At 32.5% G+C, this 17,449-nt stretch overlaps 1 protein-coding gene across 1 annotated transcript; it reads left to right on the forward strand.

Moving 5' to 3' along the window:
• Positions 1-6,517: 6,517 nt before the first annotated feature.
• Positions 6,518-12,252, forward strand: LOC130898775 (uncharacterized). Its single transcript, XM_057808283.1, has 2 exons — positions 6,518-6,796; positions 11,260-12,252. Exons 1-2 carry the CDS (start codon positions 6,718-6,720, stop codon positions 11,769-11,771), a joined length of 591 nt encoding a protein of 196 aa, XP_057664266.1. The 5' UTR covers positions 6,518-6,717; the 3' UTR covers positions 11,772-12,252.
• Positions 12,253-17,449: the final 5,197 nt, after the last annotated feature.

Here is a 17,449-nt window from a genome sequence, read left to right on the forward strand (position 1 = left end):
AATGAGAACTTTGTTACGTGAAGACTAGTCATAAGACTTAGAGATCAAGTGCAGGATAGAAAAAGCAAGAAGCTCGTTCATGAAATCAAAAACGTGCTTACAAACTGTGATTTTGACCTCAACCTCAGAATAAGATTCACTAAAAGCTACGTATGGTAGTTTTCCAATTGCTTTCATATTTGGAGCTTGATTTTCGTGCAATCGATATTCTTCTTCAAGATCTTTGAAGTTGTTGTTAAGCACCTGAGGAAGATTGAGAGGGATCAGCAGCAGCAATATCTCCCATATTTCCTAACTATCATCGGTACAACAATGTGATCCATCTTATATAGCGTCATTCCCTCAATTTTTCCTCCCAAAGATACTACAGCTTTTTGTGCAGCTTGTACATCTTCAGCAGTCGCTTCCACTTTTCTTCGAGCTTTTTCGTCCTCTTCAATAGCGGCTTCTACTTCTCCATTTTTTTCTTCCTTTCTTCCTGATCCCTCAATTCTCTATCTTCCTATTGTCTTAAAAGTTTTTCTGAACATTATTAAGGTGATATCAGACGGTTCATTTCTGTCTTTCATTTAGCATCTTTCATTAAGAATGAAACGTCTAGGCATTAAATGAATCAAAAGTGATAAATGAATTTATTAATGAACCAATCCAGCGATGTTGGATTTCGGCATTCGGCATCAATCACTCGCACTCCGAATGAACGAATAATAAAACGTTCATTCTCTTGAGTGATCATTCATCCGAATGAACCGAAAAGTCGATCGTCTGATACCACCTTTAATGGTCAAAAATTACTGCCTTGGTGATAGTTAGAGTGATATTTCTGAACCTTTCTTTAATCGGCTTTGTCCGAATTAAATCCAGAGAAAGAAATATTTCTGGTTCCATGGTTGTAAACTGAAAGTTAATAACATGAACAGATTGGAGGCATTTGAGATGTGGATCTACCGAAGAGTTCCAAGGTCGACAAGAAAAACTAACGAAAAAATTCTGAGGAAACTAGGTACTTAGAGGGAATTGCTGGGGATTGGGCGGGAAATGCATGTCGTGGCCCCACAATATAAAAAATTCGACAGGGATAAGAGCTGCATGAGAATTAATTCATACAACCAGAGACAGGATAGGATGGTCAGAAGTGGTTTCAAATATCCATTAATGGATAACAGGAGAAGAAGAAAAGAAGATCATTGAAAATACAAATTTATACACAAAGTTATTATTATTGAAAGTTATTTATAGAGTCCAGAAAAATTGTTGTGGGGACCAATTTTCAGGTGGAAATTTTTAAATATAGAAATCTCATTTAAAATTTTTTTCCATATTTAAGGATAAGTTGAAGAGTTTGCGCTACCTTACTGTTTATTGCGTTACCTTTTTTTCTATTGAAATTTCGATATAAAATGAATTATCATGGTTCTTACCTCGATCTGAGCATTTAGGAACGCAGTCCTTAACAGTTGATCCTTCGCTTATATATTTCTGAAACAAAAGAAATGCTCTAGTAGCTTTATAAGTTAAAATAGAAAGAGAATTTTATATACAACACTTTAAACTTCAAAAGAGGTGTAAAAGTAATTTACTTGCTACGTAATTTTGATGACAGAAAAAATTTTTATTAACTATTTAAATATAATTAAATTCTTATTGTATAATTTTCTGTTATTTTAAATTTTCGAACTAACCAGGACGAACAAGATAGCTGTGTCGGAAATTACCATTAATAATGCTTATATATACTCTAGTTTGAGCGAAATTTAACACGTTAACTGCCATGTAGGTCGACGTATGTGTACTCATTTGAATAACATCGTGTAGCTTCAACCAGAGCGTATAATTTTGGAAAATTAAATGTTTATGCATTGTCAGTCTCATAGAAAATTTCAATGATAATGCAGTTTTTATGGAAAGAAAAGAAAACCTGATAAAACTTGGATAGCTTGGAATTCTGTTTTACAAAAAAGAATCCGACGTATTATTTCCAAATTCGTGAGAATTGGTAAAATTTTACAACGTTTTTTACAAAATTTTATCTCCATACACTTTTCCCAGCGATATTCGATACACTTTTTATAATAAAAATCGTCAAGTTCCATTAACTGCTGACATCACATCTTCATTGTTGGAAAATTTTTGACCATTAAGTCATTTATTCAATTTTGATGATCCTAGGGGGTTAAATCTGACAAATAGGGTGCATGAGGTACCAATTCAAACTTTAATTCAGTGATTTTGGCCACTGCTATAACGAATGTGGGAGCTGGTGAATTGTCTTGATGAAAAACACTTTCTTCTTAGCCAGATGCAGACGTTTTTGCTTGGTTTCTTCGCTCAAGCGTTGCAAAAATAATACTCGCCGTTGATAATTTTTCCTTCATCAAGAAAGTCAATGAAAATTATTCCACGTACATCCCGAAAAACCGACGCTATACCATTCTTGCAGATGGAACGGTCTTTGTCTTCTTTGGAGCCGCTTCTCTCTTTTCAGTTTATGGTTTTGATTGTTCTCTTGTTTTGATGGACCCAGGTTCCATCCAGGGTTATGAAACTATGAAAAAACTCGGCTTTATTTCTGCCATTGCCAAACACTCGACGGAAACATCTTCACGATGCTGTTTTCTTTCTTTCTTCTTTTGTTTGGAAACAAGTTTTGTTAACTTTGGGGGTTTTCTAGTCCAGGAAGACACATCCACATGTTCCGAGATTTTCATAGGAGCATTTTCGTTTTGGTTTTGGACCCTAGATACTCTTAGAACGATCATGAGCTTATGCATCCTTCACCAGAAGTAAATTGGCGAATACATGGCAAGCAGGAATTCATCCGTAAATTGATAGTCCCATCAAATACTCTGATAGATATATTTTTTATTACAGAGAAATTTGAATTACTTTTCATCGTGTGTGTGGGTGTGTATGACAAATAAAATGGCTTTGAACCAAGTCCATCATCCACAGAAACTTTTTATCGTTCAAATGCAAGTTGTTTCAAATTCATTAATTTACCAAGGACACTGCGATGGTCAAAACAACTCTAAACAAATGTCCATTTTGAACGCTAGTTATAGACAACCCTTTGAGTCAAAGAATTAAAAAGAATTTTTGTTGTTTTAGATGGAAATTGTAGTTGTTGCAGAAATGAGGAGGTTTTTCAATCTCGAGCAACTATTAGGATATTTCGCGGTTCAATATCGTTGTTTTGATGAAGATTTCGACTTGGAAACCGTTGTTGAAGTGACCCCTACAAGATTAGAAGATTACTAGTAACGACTGGTTTATAAGCGACCGTGTAGAAGAGTCAAAAAGAATTAGGAAGAAACTGATCAAGTAAAGATCATTGTTGTTTGTGGTTGGAAACTTGAATTGTCAGGCCTCGGTGGCAGGATTTTGAAGTTTTCAAGCTACTAAAAATCTACCGTAGTTTTATGAAAAATTTTACTCGAAAATCCACAGAATAGAAGATTTCTACATTTGTTTATCTCCAACATTAAATTACATTTATTTCCAAGTATTGCGAAGGTTTTGCCAAGTTATTGCAAGATTTATTTTGATTGTAGGATTAACCTCAAATCAGATTTTCGTATTCTCTACATTAAACCTTCTAAGTAGCTCTATAATATAAATATTCATTCTGGTGGATTATTTTTAATACTGTATAAACTTCTCTGACAGTTTTTCATAAGAGTTTCTACATTGTTTCCATGCTCCAGCGCACAAATTGGCATTTTTCTACTAAACTGAAGCTAATCATTTGCTTTTTTTTCTATCTATACTATCTCGCACATGTAATTTCAATTAGGATTTTATCAATTTGTGTTTTTGGTACACGCAATGGACATAAATACAAAATATACAAGTTTGCCTGGAAAACAATTATGGAAACTCTGACTCAGATTAAATCTGGGTAACTTCTATTATCAACATGTTCTGTTGCGGTTTAGTCTCAAAGTTATGAACCAAAATATTATATTTTAAGTTCAGTGGCGTATCAATTATGTTTTAAAGCTACAAATATAAAATTAATCCCGAAAAATATGATCCGCATACCTCGAAACAGTTAATAGATATCCTGTTGGGTTTCTGTGGAACAAAATTCACTAAATAAGAAATACTGGATTTTAGGACATTGTATAGATTTTTTCTAAATATGACTTTTTCTCCGAGCTACTTAATCCACCCAATAGTTAACAAAAATGGAGTTCTGAGTTCTGGAACATGTGAAAAGAATGGAAAACAGTGGACTTGTTAAGAACGCAATCCAGAAGACAAAATACCTCCTAAATGATTGCTCGGATGCTGAGCTTACTGGTAACATCAGGCAGTAGCCTACTAATATATTCAACCATGTTAGAAAGAGAAGAAGAAGACTTTTTCCTCTGAAAATCATGAAAAACGTGTTCATTGTCTTAGGCAATAAAACTTGAAATAAACCTTTGATTCTGGACATACCTAAGCAGTCGCTTTTTTCATTATTCGACACTGTATTGTTTCCAAAAAGCCTCAATACATTTAAGTAGTTGGTACAAAGCGAGTAGTGGATTAGGTATCTGGATATCTTGTCTATGCACGTCCCAAAACGTCTTCCCGTCACTATTATAGTATATGTGTTTGAAATGAACGTGCCACGAAATCAGGACCAACGTATCAATATGAAATTTGTCGTTAAAATGTAAAAGAATCCGACTGAGTGCTATAAATTGTTGCAAGAGACCTATGGGGACAATTCTCTATCTCGTGCGCGTGTTTTTGATTGATGTAAGCGCTTTAGTGAAGGCCGAGAGAGCACTGAAGATGACCAACCCCTAGGTCGCCCTGTGACTGTTTTAACTCCAGAACTAGTGATCAAAATCAACCAAATTGGCGTGCAGATTGTCGAATGTACATCCGGATGATTGCCGAGGCTGTAAACGCCAATAAAGAAACTGTTACAAAAAGTTTAGACCAGGAATTACACATGACAAAAGCTGGTACCCAAAAATCTGACTCCGGACCAAAAACTCTTGCGTTTGCTGAGATAACCTTGAAAGGTTAGAAAAAGATCTGCTTTGAAAGGGACCCGAATTGAGTCGAAGGAAGCGGTAAAGCCAAAAACTGCAGAGGTTTTAAAGGCACTCACCTAAGAAGACTTCCAGCACAACACAGCTCGACCTAAACTTATGATACTTATCATAGCCTTACCTTTCAAGTGATAATATACACACTATACTTTAAATACATTGTCTAAATTATATTATAATTATCTAATGACGTATAAATACAAGAAACGTCATTACATAGTATCTATGAGCGATTCAAACTGACTAAAAGCAGTCAGAATCAGTTTAAACTTGATAAAAGTAATCCAAACGTTCCAAAGAACTTTCTAGTGAAGCATTTAATCTTTTTTATCCTTTTTTAGTTAATATTGCAACAATTGGCACGGCACTGAGTTTTCTTTCATTGCATTAGATGTTATTAGAGAAAATACATTCTTAATGTATTAACATATATGAGAGATAGAGTAGAAGTTGAAAATTATCAAATAAATGTAATTTTATTTGTGTTTTTAAAACTACTGACCAATGGAAACCATTTATTTTTCCTTGAAAATGGTGAATTTCTAGTATATATCGCAACTTACTTTGCAAACCAGGGTTATAAAGTTGTTTAATGCAATTAAATTCGTTGAGTTGGTATTATTGACATTCGTTTTTCTCTTAACGAAAAACCTTATGTTTATTTGCAGTTTAATTGTGGTTATATTACATTTTTACGGTTCCAAGAACTGTAAACGCGGCAATAAAATATTCGTACTCCACCATCAATTTCATTTCTCTATTTCTATAATCCATTCCGCCGAAAGTCAACAAATTCCACCAATTTTGTTTTTATTCAATTCCTCACACACAATTAAGAAATAATAGCAACAATTTTGTATTTAGTTCTGAGATGTGGCAGCACTGATGTGAATATGTCAAATCTGACATTGTCATCATGACATTTGACATTTTTAATGGTGAACGTATTTAGAACGTGTTGTCATACGAATGATAATTGAATTGTTACCAACGTAGATGGGTTAAATTTGATTCGTATACCAGCATTTGTTTACCAGAATGGTCAGGGAAACCAATCGCAGAAGACGAATTATTCTCTACCACGACAATACATAGTTCAAACAAAAACGTTTTCAAACAGTCAAAACATCGAATGATTTCTTCTTATTCCCGGAGATCAAAAATAAATTACAAGGTCAACGTTTTTTTACACCTGAAGAAGTGATTTATGCTTTCAAATCACATTTTTCAAAGGTAAACTCAATCGAAATCAAGCCATATGTTGTTGACAGTTGACATCTATTTCTCGATTCGTAAATCGATTTTGTCGAAATATTTCAATCGAGAAAATTTTAAAAAATTAATTAATAGATTAAAATATCTCTAACAAAATAATTCATGTTTCCGTAACTAGTTTCCGCGACGAGTTTTTCGTGTTTCCTAACCTCAAAGTTTATGGCTTAAAAGCTTACTTTGAAAGAGATCGCTGGGAAGTGTATAAATTTAAGAAGAACCTCGTACATCAGAAAGCCCGTTTGAAAATAAGCCGTTTCCATCTGATATAAGAAGCAATTTAAAAATAATAACGGGATTCGTAGTGTTTTCAAAAATAGTTACTTCATATCCTAGGTCAAATATCTAATTATATCTACAAGTTCAAAACATTCTTGAACTAAATTTCACTAAAATGAGTCGCTTATATTTTTGTTTTTGTACTTTGTTCTTTATTTTGAATGGAGTTTTATGTGATGAAAAACCCAAAAATTGTAAGTAAAATATTTTTTTATTAAACATGAATAAAATAACTTCAGGATTTATATCAATAAATTTTATATTGAGATATTACGAATGTTATATGACGCAATTTTTCAAAAATTTCCAAAACTTACTTCATTTTAAGTATTCAAACTCGAGTAATCGATATTCTATTTAAGCAACAAAAGTATGAGAAAATTCCATGCCCATTCCAATTTTATGTATCTACATGCCTAAAATATTCTTCAGAAAAAATAATCATCAAGATAAAACAACTATATTTGATATTGAAAGTGCTTTTGACTCGATTGAATTGAATTGAAGTTATAATATCCTTCAAAAATCTAGTTTGACATGTTTTAAACGGAAGTTTTTTGACCAATGCGTCCTACCAGTATTAACTTATGGCTCAAAAACAATGATATTCACACAAAAAATGGTAAATAAGATAAGAAAACCCAACTGGCCATTAATAGGTCCATGTTAGGGACTGACATTACGAGATAAAATCCTAAACTGAGTGCATGAAGAAAAGTTAAGGATGCAATTGCATTTAAAATGGAACTGAGTTTGCTATGTTGCCATATTGTTAGACAAAAGATGGACGAAAAGAATACTAGAATGGCGTCCTAGGAATGCACATCCTTCACAGGCAAAAACCTTCAAAACGTAAAAAACCTCACTACATCCATTCATTTTCCAAAACAACAAATCTGATATTGATGTTAAAACTAACGAAAACACATATAAATAATAATTTGCAGGTTGTTTGCAGTAGCTTACCAAAAATATTTATAATTGCAATTATAAAAAATTTAAAGACGATTACAATTAGTTATTCGTCTCCTCTTGGGAACATCTTTGAGTTTCTAAGAAGGCCAGTTCGGAAGAGTCAACTGTGGGATGTGTGGCGTCAGCATCTTTCCTTCGGAACCTATGGTGGGAGACGACTTAATTCATGTCTTAAAACGAACAGCCTTCCTCCAATAACTCCTAATCTTTTCATTTACGATTTTCACAAACCACCGAACAACAACTTTACGTTTGATCTTTCATTTGGGTACCATTTCACACTGGAAACGAAGCTGCACACCTCCATGTCGAAGAAGCTTTTAACAATATTTGAGAATTCACGGAATATTCACGGAACCCGAACCCTTCTGTAATATCAACTAGGAAAAAGCACTGGAAAAGAAGGTGGATAGGATAGGTCTCAACCTAAGTAAGAACAATCTACGAATACTAACAGGAATTCTATAGGGGCAACAAATACCTGAAGACGCTAGACCTAGCAGGTAATGCGGCATGCAGATTTTGTTGCACGGAGGACGAAACCTCTATCCACATTGTCTCGAAGGAACTCCAAAGCACTACACTTGTGGCGTGTGAAATAGAATTAAATTAAAGCCATCCCACAATATTAAATCCCAAATCCATACATTCTTTGATAGCTCGACCACCTGGAACCTGGAGCCTTAAGTTCACCAGGCACAAAACAAGATTTTTCGCTCGAATCAACCATCTTTTCTGTTGTCCTGGAAAAGGCATGGAACCTGACAACACTCATAAGCCAATCTCTGTATTAAAAGGAACTAATATTGTGGGAATATTTTCAAACTGACTTTTATTAAAAATCATAGATTAGAAACTGCTTGTGAAAAGTTATACAGAAATATCAATTCCATCAAAATCATTTCTGTTTAAATATAAAATACTTGCAACCCATCAATTTGTGTTTTTAAATAACAAATGCGCAAATGATGATTATTCTCAATCATTAATAATGTGAACTCTAGCCTAAACAGTCATCAATCTACTGCAACAACTTTTTGTGATTTTTCTAAGGCTTTCGATTGATTACTACAAAAAAAAATAAAAAACCAAACCAGAAAATCATTTACCTGTACACCTACGAGAATTTATTCTTAAATCTCGTTATCTAACGTTATCTTATAAGGATAATTATTCACTTGAACGTATGTGATAAACAAAAAAATTCGTGATACAGGATGTTTAAGGAATATTGAGAAAGAACTATTATTAAAATTATGATGAAAAATGAAGAAGAACTCATCAAGATCCTACCGCAAGGACAGTGATGAAACAGGAATCAACGAAGCTTCAAATACCAAATTTTGATGATTAAAGACAACGCCACCTCCGGAGCTGTTTACTTGGTCAGTTAATAAAACATTCGATCGTGTCTGTTTTTGAAAAGCTGTTATGAAAACTTTGAACCGAATCCAGGAAGTAACTAACGGAAAGACAACGCGGAAATAAAAATCATCAAGATCCTACAGCAAGGACAGTGGTGAAACCGGAATCAACGAAGCTTCAAATACCAAATTTTGATGATTGCAGACAACGCCACCTCTGGAGCTGTTTACTTGGTCAGTTAATAAAACATTTCACAGTGTCTGTTTTGGAAAAACTGTTATGAAAACTTTGAACCGAATCCAGGAAGTAATTAACGGAAAGACAACGCGGAAATAAAAATCATCAAGATCCTACAGCAAGGACAGTGGTGAAACCGGAATCAACGAAGCTTCAAATACCAAATTTTGATGATTGCAGACAACGCCACCTCCGGAGCCGTTTACTTGGTCAGTTAATAAAACATTCGATCGTGTCTGTTTTGGTAAAACTGTTATGAAAACTTTGAACCGAATCCAGGAAGTAATTAACGGAAAGACAACGCGGAAATAAAAATCATCAAGATCCTACAGCAAGGACAGTGGTGAAACCGGAATCAACGAAGCTTCAAATACCAAATTTTGATGATTGCAGACAACGCCACCTCCGGAGCCGTTTACTTGGTCAGTTAATAAAACATTCGATCGTGTCTGTTTTGGTAAAACTGTTATGAAAACTTTGAACCGAATCCAGGAAGTAATTAACGGAAAGACAACGCGGAAATAAAAATCATCAAAATCCTACAGCAAGGACAGTGGTGAAACCGGAATCAACGAAGCTTCAAATACCAAATTTTGATGATTGCAGACAACGCCACCTCTGGAGCTGTTTACTTGGTCAGTTAATAAAACATTCGATCGTGTCTGATTTGGAAAAACTGTTATGAAAACTTTGAACCGAATCCAGGAAGTAACTAACGGAAAGACAACGCGGAAATAAAAATCATCAAGATCCTACAGCAAGGACAGTGGTGAAACCGGAATCAACGAAGCTTCAAATACCAAATTTTGATGATTGCAGACAACGCCACCTCTGGAGCTGTTTACTTGGTCAGTTAATAAAACATTCGATCGTGTCTGTTTTTGAAAAGCTGTTATGAAAACTTTGAACCGAATCCAGGAAGTAACTAACGGAAAGACTACGCGGAAATAAAAATCATCAAAATCCTACAGCAAGGACAGTGGTGAAACCGGAATCAACGAAGCTTCAAATACCAAATTTTGATGATTGCAGACAACGCCACCTCTGGAGCTGTTTACTTGGTCAGTTAATAAAACATTCGATCGTGTCTGATTTGGAAAAACTGTTATGAAAACTTTGAACCGAATCCAGGAAGTAATTAACGGAAAGACAACGCGGAAATAAAAATCATCAAAATCCTACAGCAAGGACAGTGGTGAAACCGGAATCAACGAAGCTTCAAATACCAAATTTTGATGATTGCAGACAACGCCACCTCTGGAGCTGTTTACTTGGTCAGTTAATAAAACATTCGATCGTGTCTGATTTGGAAAAACTGTTATGAAAACTTTGAACCGAATCCAGGAAGTAATTAACGGAAAGACAACGCGGAAATAAAAATCATCAAAATCCTACAGCAAGGACAGTGGTGAAACCGGAATCAACGAAGCTTCAAATACCAAATTTTGATGATTGCAGACAACGCCACCTCCGGAGCTGTTTACTTGGTCAGTTAATAAAACATTTCACAGTGTCTGTTTTGGAAAAACTGTTATGAAAACTTTGAACCGAATCCAGGAAGTAACTAACGGAAAAACAACGCGGAAATAAAATCATCAAGATCCTACAGCAAGGACAGTGGTGAAACCGGAATCAACGAAGCTTCAAATACCAAATCTTGATGATTGCCTCTTGCATGGTTCAAATTATACTTTACAAACAGAAGTTTGTAAGTTTTGATACAACGATGTCTTCTTGCAAACCACTAGAATGTGGAGTGCCCCATGGCTCAGTACTAGGCCCTATTTTGTTTCCTTTGTTTATAAACGACAACGACGACACTAGTTTCTATTTAGTCGGACTAAACAGCAGGGACTTCTTTAAAAGATTAAAAATTCTGACTCTACTTCTGACTAAGGGCTCAATATTTTACAATGCAAAAAAATGCATTATCACTTGCCAATTGAAATCAAATCGATATCATCTTTGATAATTTGATAATTTTCTTTATTTAGTTTTTACAAGCTTTTGTCTAGAAAATTTTTACAATAAAAGATTTCTCTCTTTCTCATGTAACTTATATTTCTTTTATCTGTTGCAGCGACATTTCATTTTACTGCCACTCGTGAAGGCACATGCGTCAAAGTCTACTATTCCGAAGACAGTTTCTATAAAATCTACTGCTTTGAACAAATCAACAATACCACTTCTTTAGGACTCACCACGGACAGAAATGATACGTTAATTTATAGAGGATATGGTGAAACTTCGGAATGTTTCGAAATCCAAAGATCTAGTAACCACACGTTAACATGCTTGAAATTGCTATCTGAAAATTGTATCGAATATAAAATGAACAGCACTTTTAAATCTCTCGACGAGATAGATCAAATAATGTGTAATAAAACTGACACGAAAACTTATTTGGGTATTGGTTATCAAAATTTGAACGTGATCTTTCGATGCGTGTTATTTTCGAACGGTGTACCAAATGGAGAACCGCACGCGAGATTCTGCTATAACCGCCCTACTATAGAACAAAAACTCAAATTGAAAAAATCTAATAATTTTTTAAGTAATTTAATGAAGATGTTCCAAAAAGAACAAAACTAAAATCTACTGTAGTTAAAAGTAAAAATAATAAACTTCATTCATATCTATGTAAGTTCGAAATAGTTCGTGATCGTTCGGAGTAATATGTGCGTTCCAACAAGCAATGAAATGGATGTAATGTCTGTGGACCATTCCAACAAGTTCTGAATCAATTTCGAACGGTTTTTTAATCGTCAGAAAAGTAATTTGTTTATGGTGCAGTTCAAAAACCTCTCAGAATGGCGCTAGTGTAGACAAAAAGTAATTGTAGATGAATTCAAGTAAACCGAGCTAAAAATATAACCTAAAGAAGTTATTATGAGAATGTGTACCAATAGTATTTATTTTTAATTCGTTTTTGGCACTTTCTTTGAAAATTTACCCTCATGTTAATGTGGCGCCACCCTTATTTAACGCATTTCGACGGACACTTTTCATATATACAGATTGTTCTTCTATCTACCCTCCATAGTTAAATATAATATAATTATTCTAATTCGTGTATATTTTTTTTCCTTAGAAATAGACAAATCGTAGATCATTTACGAATTTATTCACGATTTATCAATCTATAGATTGATTTAGTAATTTTAAATCAGTCTCGGATTTGTACGGGATTTTTTGTTGAAACAATTTTCTTATAGTCTGTTTTTTTGAATGAGAGAATAATAAAATGATGAAGCATTCGTAATCTATATCTTCTATTAGACAAATGAAATATTTTTGAGAAATGTCATTAAAGTGACTAAAAAAAAAGTCCAATTTTTGCTGAAATTTCACTAAAATGACAGAAAACATAAAGCAAAACTACAATGTCATGGAACTCATGAAATTGAATTTATTTATTGGTGAAATTTCACTAAAATCATACTTATAAAATTATATCTATGGGACAAACTGTCTCTACGAAAGTATAAAAGAAAAAAAACATGAGAAATGTCAATGAATTGACGAGAATGAAGTAATTTCACTGAATAAACATTAAAATCAATTTGATTTTAAACCGAAATCAAAAGATGGGACAAACTGTATCTATAAAAGCTAAAAATATAGAAAAATGAGGTGGAACTGATGGAAATAAGCTCATTTTAGGTGAAATATTACTGAAAGAATAGGAATTACATTCAAATCCAATGGATTTTGAACCAGAATCAAAAGATGGGACATACTGTATCTATAAAAGATAAAAATATAGAAGAATGATGCGGAAATGAGATCATTTTTGATAGAATTTTATTTGAAACAATGAAAATTACGTTTTTCCTCATTTTTTGGTTGAATTTTTCTAAAATCATATGAATTTTGAACCAGAATCAATATATGGGACGAACTGTATCTGTAAAAGCTAGAAAACAATAGAAATGTCACTGAAACTTGAAAATAAATTTAATTTTTGGTGGAATTTTATATGAAAGAATAGGAATTACATTCATATCAAATGGATTTTGAACAGGAATCAATAGATGGGACAAACTGTATCTATAAAAGCTAAAAATATAGAAGAATGACGTGGAACTGATGGAAATAAGCTCATTTTTGGTGGAATTTTATTGAAAGAATAGGAATTGCATTCAAATCAAATGGATTTTGAACCAGAATCAAAAGATGGGACATACTGTATCTATAAAAGATAAAAATATAGAAAAATGATGCGGAAATGAGATTATTTTTGATAGAATTTTATTTGAAACAAAGAAAATTACGTTTTTCCTTATTTTTTGGTGGAATTTTTCTAAAATCATATGAATTTTGAACCAGAATCAATATATGGGACGAACTGTATCTGTAAAAGCTAGAAAACAATAGAAATGTCACTGAAACTTGAAAATAAATTTAATTTTTGGTGGAATTTTATATGAAAGAATAGGAATTACATTCATATCAAATGGATTTTGAACAGGAATCAATAGATGGGACAAACTGTATCTATAAAAGCTAAAAATATAGAAGAATGACGTGGAACTGATGGAAATAAGCTCATTTTTGGTGGAATTTTACTGAAAGAATAGGAATTGCATTCAAATCAAATGGATTTTGAACCAGAATCAAAAGATGGGACATACTGTATCTATAAAAGATAAAAATATAGAAGAATGACGCGGAAATGATGGAAATGAGCTCATTTTTGATGGAATTTTATTTGAAATAATGAAAATTACGATTCTTCTTATTTTTTGGTGGAATTTTTCTAAAATCATATGAATTTTGAACCAGAATCAATATATGGGACGAACTGTATCTGTAAAAGCTAGAAAACAATAGGAATGTCACCGAAACTTGAAAATAATCAATTTTTGGTGGAATTTTATTGAAAGAATAGGAATTGCATTCAAATCAAATGGATTTTGAACCAGAATCAAAAGATGGGACATACTGTATCTATAAAAGATAAAAATATAGAAAAATGATGCGGAAATGAGATTATTTTTGATAGAATTTTATTTGAAACAAAGAAAATTACGTTTTTCCTTATTTTTTGGTGGAATTTTTCTAAAATCATATGAATTTTGAACCAGAATCAATATATGGGACGAACTGTATCTGTAAAAGCTAGAAAACAATAGAAATGTCACTGAAACTTGAAAATAAATTTAATTTTTGGTGGAATTTTATATGAAAGAATAGGAATTACATTCATATCAAATGGATTTTGAACAGGAATCAAAAGATGGGACAAACTGTATCTATAAAAGCTAAAAATATAGAAGAATGACGTGGAACTGATGGAAATAAGCTCATTTTTGGTGGAATTTTACTGAAAGAATAGGAATTGCATTCAAATCAAATGGATTTTGAACCAGAATCAAAAGATGGGACATACTGTATCTATAAAAGATAAAAATATAGAAGAATGACGCGGAAATGATGGAAATGAGCTCATTTTTGATGGAATTTTATTTGAAATAATGAAAATTACGATTCTTCTTATTTTTTGGTGGAATTTTTCTAAAATCATATGAATTTTGAACCAGAATCAATATATGGGACGAACTGTATCTGTAAAAGCTAGAAAACAATAGGAATGTCACCGAAACTTGAAAATAATCAATTTTTGGTGGAATTTTATTGAAAGAATAGGAATTGCATTCATATCAAATGGATTTTGAACAGGAATCAAAAGATGGGACATACTGTATCTATAAAAGATAAAAATATAGAAGAATGATGCGGAAATGAGATCATTTTTGATGGAATTTTATTTGAAACAAAGAAAATTACGTTTTTCCTTATTTTTTGGTGGAATTTTTCTAAAATCATATGAATTTTGAACCAGAATCAATATATGGGACGAACTGTATCTGTAAAAGCTAGAAAACAATAGAAATGTCACTGAAACTTGAAAATAAATTTAATTTTTGGTGGAATTTTATATGAAAGAATAGGAATTACATTCATATCAAATGGATTTTGAACAGGAATCAAAAGATGGGACAAACTGTATCTATAAAAGCTAAAAATATAGAAGAATGACGTGGAACTGATGGAAATAAGCTCATTTTTGGTGGAATTTTACTGAAAGAATAGGAATTGCATTCAAATCAAATGGATTTTGAACCAGAATCAAAAGATGGGACATACTGTATCTATAAAAGATAAAAATATAGAAGAATGACGCGGAAATGATGGAAATGAGCTCATTTTTGATGGAATTTTATTTGAAATAATGAAAATTACGATTCTTCTTATTTTTTGGTGGAATTTTTCTAAAATCATATGAATTTTGAACCAGAATCAATATATGGGACGAACTGTATCTGTAAAAGCTAGAAAACAATAGGAATGTCACCGAAACTTGAAAATAATCAATTTTTGGTGGAATTTTATTGAAAGAATAGGAATTGCATTCAAATCAAATGGATTTTGAACCAGAATCAAAAGATGGGACATACTGTATCTATAAAATCTCAAAATATAGAAAAATGACGTGGAACCGATAAAAATAATTTCATTTTTGGTGGAATTTCATTTTAAACAATGAAAATTACGTTATTTCAGATTGTTTGGTGGAATTTTACCAGAATGATATGAATTTTGAACCAGAATCAAAATATGGGACACACTTTATCTGTAGAAGCTAAAAAGAAATAGGAATGTCCCTGGAGCTTGGAAAATGCATTCAATTTTTAATGGAATTTTACCGAAAGAATGAAAGATGGGACATACTGTATCTATAAAAATTCAAAATATAGCAAAATGGAAATAAGTTCATTTTTTGGTGGAATTTCATTTCAAACAATAAAAATTATATTTTTCAGATTTTTTTATGGAACTTTACTAGAATGATATGAATTTTGAGCCATAATCAAAATATGGGACATACTGTATCTGCAAAAGCTAGAAAACAATAGGATTCTACCTTGAAAATAAATTCAATTTTCAGTGGAATTTCACTATAAACCAGAAATGAAATACCGTAACTATAGGACGCACTGTATTTGTAAAGCAAAAAAATTCACTCAATACTATGGAAGTTATATTTTTCTCTTTTTATGGTAGAATTATTAAAAAATTGACTTTAAAAGGTTATATTGGTGGGAAATATTTGAAACAATACAAGATGATAAATACCAAACCTCGTGCCTTCCGATAAAGATGAAGGAGACCAAAAAAATGTGGCAAGAAAAAAGTAGTAAAGAAATGTTTATATTAAACACATATCTGCTTCAAAATAACATTTTTTCAATCAAGGGTCTATTATGTTTACAGTTGCCTGTGAAACAATAAAATAGTTGATCTTAAGGTTCAGAATTGAAATTGCAGATGACGTTGTCGTACGGATCGCTGGATTAATATTAAACAAAATTGTTAGTGACAACCAAATATATATATTTTTCATCTTCTAAATGGAAATTGTATTAGTTAACTTTCAATTGATATAAATAATGATTCAATCAACAAACATGAGCAATGAATATTTAATTTAGGAACAAATTGCTTCACGGGAATATTTTAATTATGATATACGACCTGACAATATGTTTATAATAGATTACGCCTTTTCATTCTGTTATGTAAAATCAAATCTTCTGTTGTACTGGATATTTTTTCCAGAGTATTCATCAGCAAAATCAGACCTGAACAACTGCAAAATTTTATCACTTACAGTACAGCGACTTAAAAGAAACGGAGAAGATATAGTATAGAAGTGGTTTCCAATTCAGGAATGTACAGGGGGTATTGAAAGTAATCTGATTGCTGTGAGCAATTTGGTATTGAAGTTTAGAAAAAAAAATCTTTAATAGGTTGTTTTGATGAGCGAATTTTGGCTGATTTCACAATAAGTCTCTTTTATTGGTCGTATGTCCTGCGCACGCGCTTTCACTTTGCATTTGCCATCACCGACTGCCGCTGTCTTAAGAGGCTGTCGTAGCCCAGCTCTCAACATCTCCAGATTAACGTCAAGTTGAACTTGACCTTATATTCAAATGGTCAAGTGAAAACTTTTGTAAAATATTGATAAAACTGTATAAATTATTACTTTGGTAATAGAGATAGTAGCTCGGATCAATGAACCTCTTTTAAGACGTCAAAATCAAATTAATAGGTTACGGTGGGCTGAAGAATATAAAAATTAGACGCATGAAGAGTTCTATGGTGTGATAAATCAAATTTTGAGGTTAGATGTTTGTCACATTTGGTAAACAGTGTAATGTTGAGTATTAATAGTCTAAATATACATATCCAGCAATCATTCTTCG

This window comes from Diorhabda carinulata, chromosome 10 (assembly GCF_026250575.1).
Source record: "Diorhabda carinulata isolate Delta chromosome 10, icDioCari1.1, whole genome shotgun sequence".
Taxonomy (NCBI): domain Eukaryota; kingdom Metazoa; phylum Arthropoda; class Insecta; order Coleoptera; family Chrysomelidae; genus Diorhabda; species Diorhabda carinulata.

Excerpts from the sequence above, each read along its gene's own strand:
- LOC130898775 (XM_057808283.1), top strand. The coding sequence starts at position 6,718 with ATGAGTCGCTTATATTTTTGTTTTTGTACTTTGTTCTTTATTTTGAAT. Across the intron at positions 6,797-11,259 it reads TGATGAAAAACCCAAAAATT|CGACATTTCATTTTACTGCC; the intron begins GTAAGTAAAATA and ends TATCTGTTGCAG.